At 45.2% G+C, this 2,886-nt stretch overlaps 1 protein-coding gene across 1 annotated transcript; it reads right to left on the minus strand.

Annotated features, from left to right (window-relative positions):
* Positions 1 to 272: 272 nt before the first annotated feature.
* Positions 273 to 2,673, minus strand: LOC107742984 (protein NLRC3-like; the record flags this gene model as incomplete). Its single annotated transcript, XM_016556074.1, has 2 exons — positions 273 to 657; positions 1,574 to 2,673. Coding segments are annotated over 2 exons (1,410 nt in total), but the record flags the coding sequence as incomplete, so codon positions are not given.
* Between the last annotated feature and the right edge of the window lie 213 nt (positions 2,674 to 2,886).

Raw genomic sequence — 2,886 nt, forward strand, 5'->3', positions numbered from 1 at the left:
CGGGGCCGGCGCCGCGAGAAACGCCGGTGAAGACTCCCTCCTCAAAGAGGGCCCTCGGAGAGCAAGCATACGCAGTGACAAACGCTCTCAATGTGGGCAGTCAGCTAACTCTGCGTGTTTTGCTCCCACTTTTAGCAGACAACACACAAACTGTGTGTATCCCCACCCGAAATGTAGCGCGGGCAGGGAAGAACACACAGGCTAATATACTGCCAGCTCTCGCAGTATGTTTGTCTACACTCGTATTGGTAAAATAAAGAATGATAATGCTCACTCTCAAGAGCTTTATCTACTGCTGATGTTAGTAGACCATACAGAGAGATTTGATCAAATCTGTAAGATCTGAATTAATGCAGTGGCTCCTTGTTCTTTGTTAAATGGCAGTAAAACACATAGAAAGCAGCGAGAAACTCCTGAACGCTCAGATGAATGAAGCTGTAGACTTTCCTCTGATGAATCACAGATTCCTGCTTAAAGATCTCAGTGCAAATCCCAGAATACACTGAGGCGTCAGTGAGGTCTATGCCGCTCTCAATCAGGTCCTCCTCATAGAACATCACATTGCCCTTCATCAGCTGTTTGAAAGCCACTTCAGCAAGTTTCACAATCACTTCTCTGTTGGACTGCAGGAGTTTCTCTGGATCTCTCTCTTCATACTTCTGGTTCCTCATGTTGATCTGAATCAGCAGGAAGTGGATGTACATTTCAGTCAGAGTTTGAGGGGTTTGAGGGATCAGATCTTCTTCCAGGAGCTTCTGAAGCACAGTGGATGAGATCCAGCAGAAGACGGGGAAGACGGGGATGATGTGGAGGCTTCTTGCTCTTCTGATGTGTGAGATGATTCTGCTGGCTTGATGCTGCTCACTGATTCTCTTCCTGAAATATTCCTCCTTCTGAGGCTCAGTGAATCCCTGAATTTCTGTCAGACGGTGGATGTATTTGGAGGGGATCTGATTGGCTGCTGCTGGTCTGGAAGTGATCCAGATGAGAGCAGAGGGAAGCAGCTCTCCTTTCATGAGCTTTGACATCAACACAGCCACTGATGAAGTCTCAGTCACATCACAAACTTTCTGATCGTCTGAAAACATCAGTGTGATTCTGCTTTCATCCAGACCATCAAAGATGAACACAACTTTACACTCCTCATAAATCTGTGAGTCCAGATCTTGAAGTTCAGGATGAAAGTCCAGCAGAAGTCTGTGAAGACTGTACTGATGATCTCGGATCAAGTTCAGCTCTCGAAATGGAAGCACAAACATGAAATCTACATCCTGATGGGCTTTTCCCTCGGCCCAGTCCAGAATGAACTTCTGCACAGAGACGGTTTTTCCGATTCCAGCGATGCCTTTAGTAACAACAGTCTTGATCTGGTCTTTCTCTTCACATCCTGGTTCAGGTGAGGCTTTAAAGATGTCATTGCAGTAGATTGGAATGTCTTGTGAATATTGTGTTCTGGCTGTTTGCTCCATCAGTAAAACCTCATGTTCTTCGTTCACTCCTTCACTCTCTCCCTCTATGATGTAGAGCTGTGTGTAGATCCTGTTCAGGAGGCTTTCATTCTCCTGGTTCATACTTCTGCTTCCTCATGTTGATCTGAATCAGCAGGAAGTGGATGTACATTTCAGTCAGAGTTTGAGGGATTTCTGCACTCAGATCTTCTTCCAGGAGCTTCTGAAGCACAGTGGATGAGATCCAGCAGAAGACGGGGATGTGGCACATGATGTGGAGGCTTCTTGCTCTTCTGATGTGTGAGATGATTCTGCTGGCTTGATGCTGCTCACTGATTCTCTTCCTGAAATATTCCTCCTTCTGAGGCTCATTGAATCCCTGAATTTCTGTCAGACGGTGGATGTATTTGGAGGGGATCTGATTGGCTGCTGCTGGTCTGGAGGTGATCCAGATGAGAGCAGAGGGAAGCAGCTCTCCTTTCATGAGCTTTGACATCAACACAGCCACTGATGAAGTCTCAGTCACATCACAAACTTTCTGAGCGTCTGAAAACATCAGTGTGATTCTGCTTTCATCCAGACCATCAAAGATGAACACAACTTTACACTCCTCATAAATCTGTGAGTCCAGATCTTGAAGTTCAGGATGAAAGTCCAGCAGAAGTCTGTGAAGACTGTACTGATGATCTCGGATCAAGTTCAGCTCTCGAAATGGAAGCACAAACATGAAATCTACATCCTGATGGGCTTTTCCCTCGGCCCAGTCCAGAATGAACTTCTGCACAGAGACGGTTTTTCCGATTCCAGCGATGCCTTTAGTAAGAACAGTCTTGATCTGCTCTTTCTCCTCAGATCCTGCTTCAGCTGAGGCTTTAAAGATGTCATTGCAGTAGATTGGAGTGTCTTGTGAGTGTTGTGTTCTGGCTGTTTTCTCCATCTGTAAAACCTCATGTTCTTCATTCACTCCTTCTCTCTCTCCCTCTATGATGTAGAGCTGTGTGTAGATGCTGTTCAGGAGGCTTTCATTCTCCTGGAGTTTCAGTCCCTCAAATAATCTCTCATACTTGTTCTTCATGCTGGTTTTGAGCTGCTCTTTGACTCTCTGTAGTTCATCATTCACTGGTTGATCATGTTTATTCAGAGACGCTGTAACGCTCGTGTTGTTCAGACAGAAGACAGAGGCGGCTCCTCCAGAGATGCTTCGCTCTCCATCTGCTCTGCTGAAATATCACAAGAACAACAGATTAAACATATCTGAAAATAAAGGATGTGTAAATTAATATCTAAGCCGATAGAGATATAATTTTAGTTTCAGTTGATCTGTTTATCACGGTTTGTAACGCACATTGTTCCAAAGCAGAAAAGTAGGGAAATGCAAAGGAAAGGAAAAGAGCGTGTTACAATCCTCCCTCCAGCAGCTAAAGCTGCCGAGGAAAGA

This window comes from Sinocyclocheilus rhinocerous, unplaced genomic scaffold (assembly GCF_001515625.1).
Source record: "Sinocyclocheilus rhinocerous isolate Xijiao unplaced genomic scaffold, SAMN03320098_v1.1 scaffold3241, whole genome shotgun sequence".
Taxonomy (NCBI): domain Eukaryota; kingdom Metazoa; phylum Chordata; class Actinopteri; order Cypriniformes; family Cyprinidae; genus Sinocyclocheilus; species Sinocyclocheilus rhinocerous.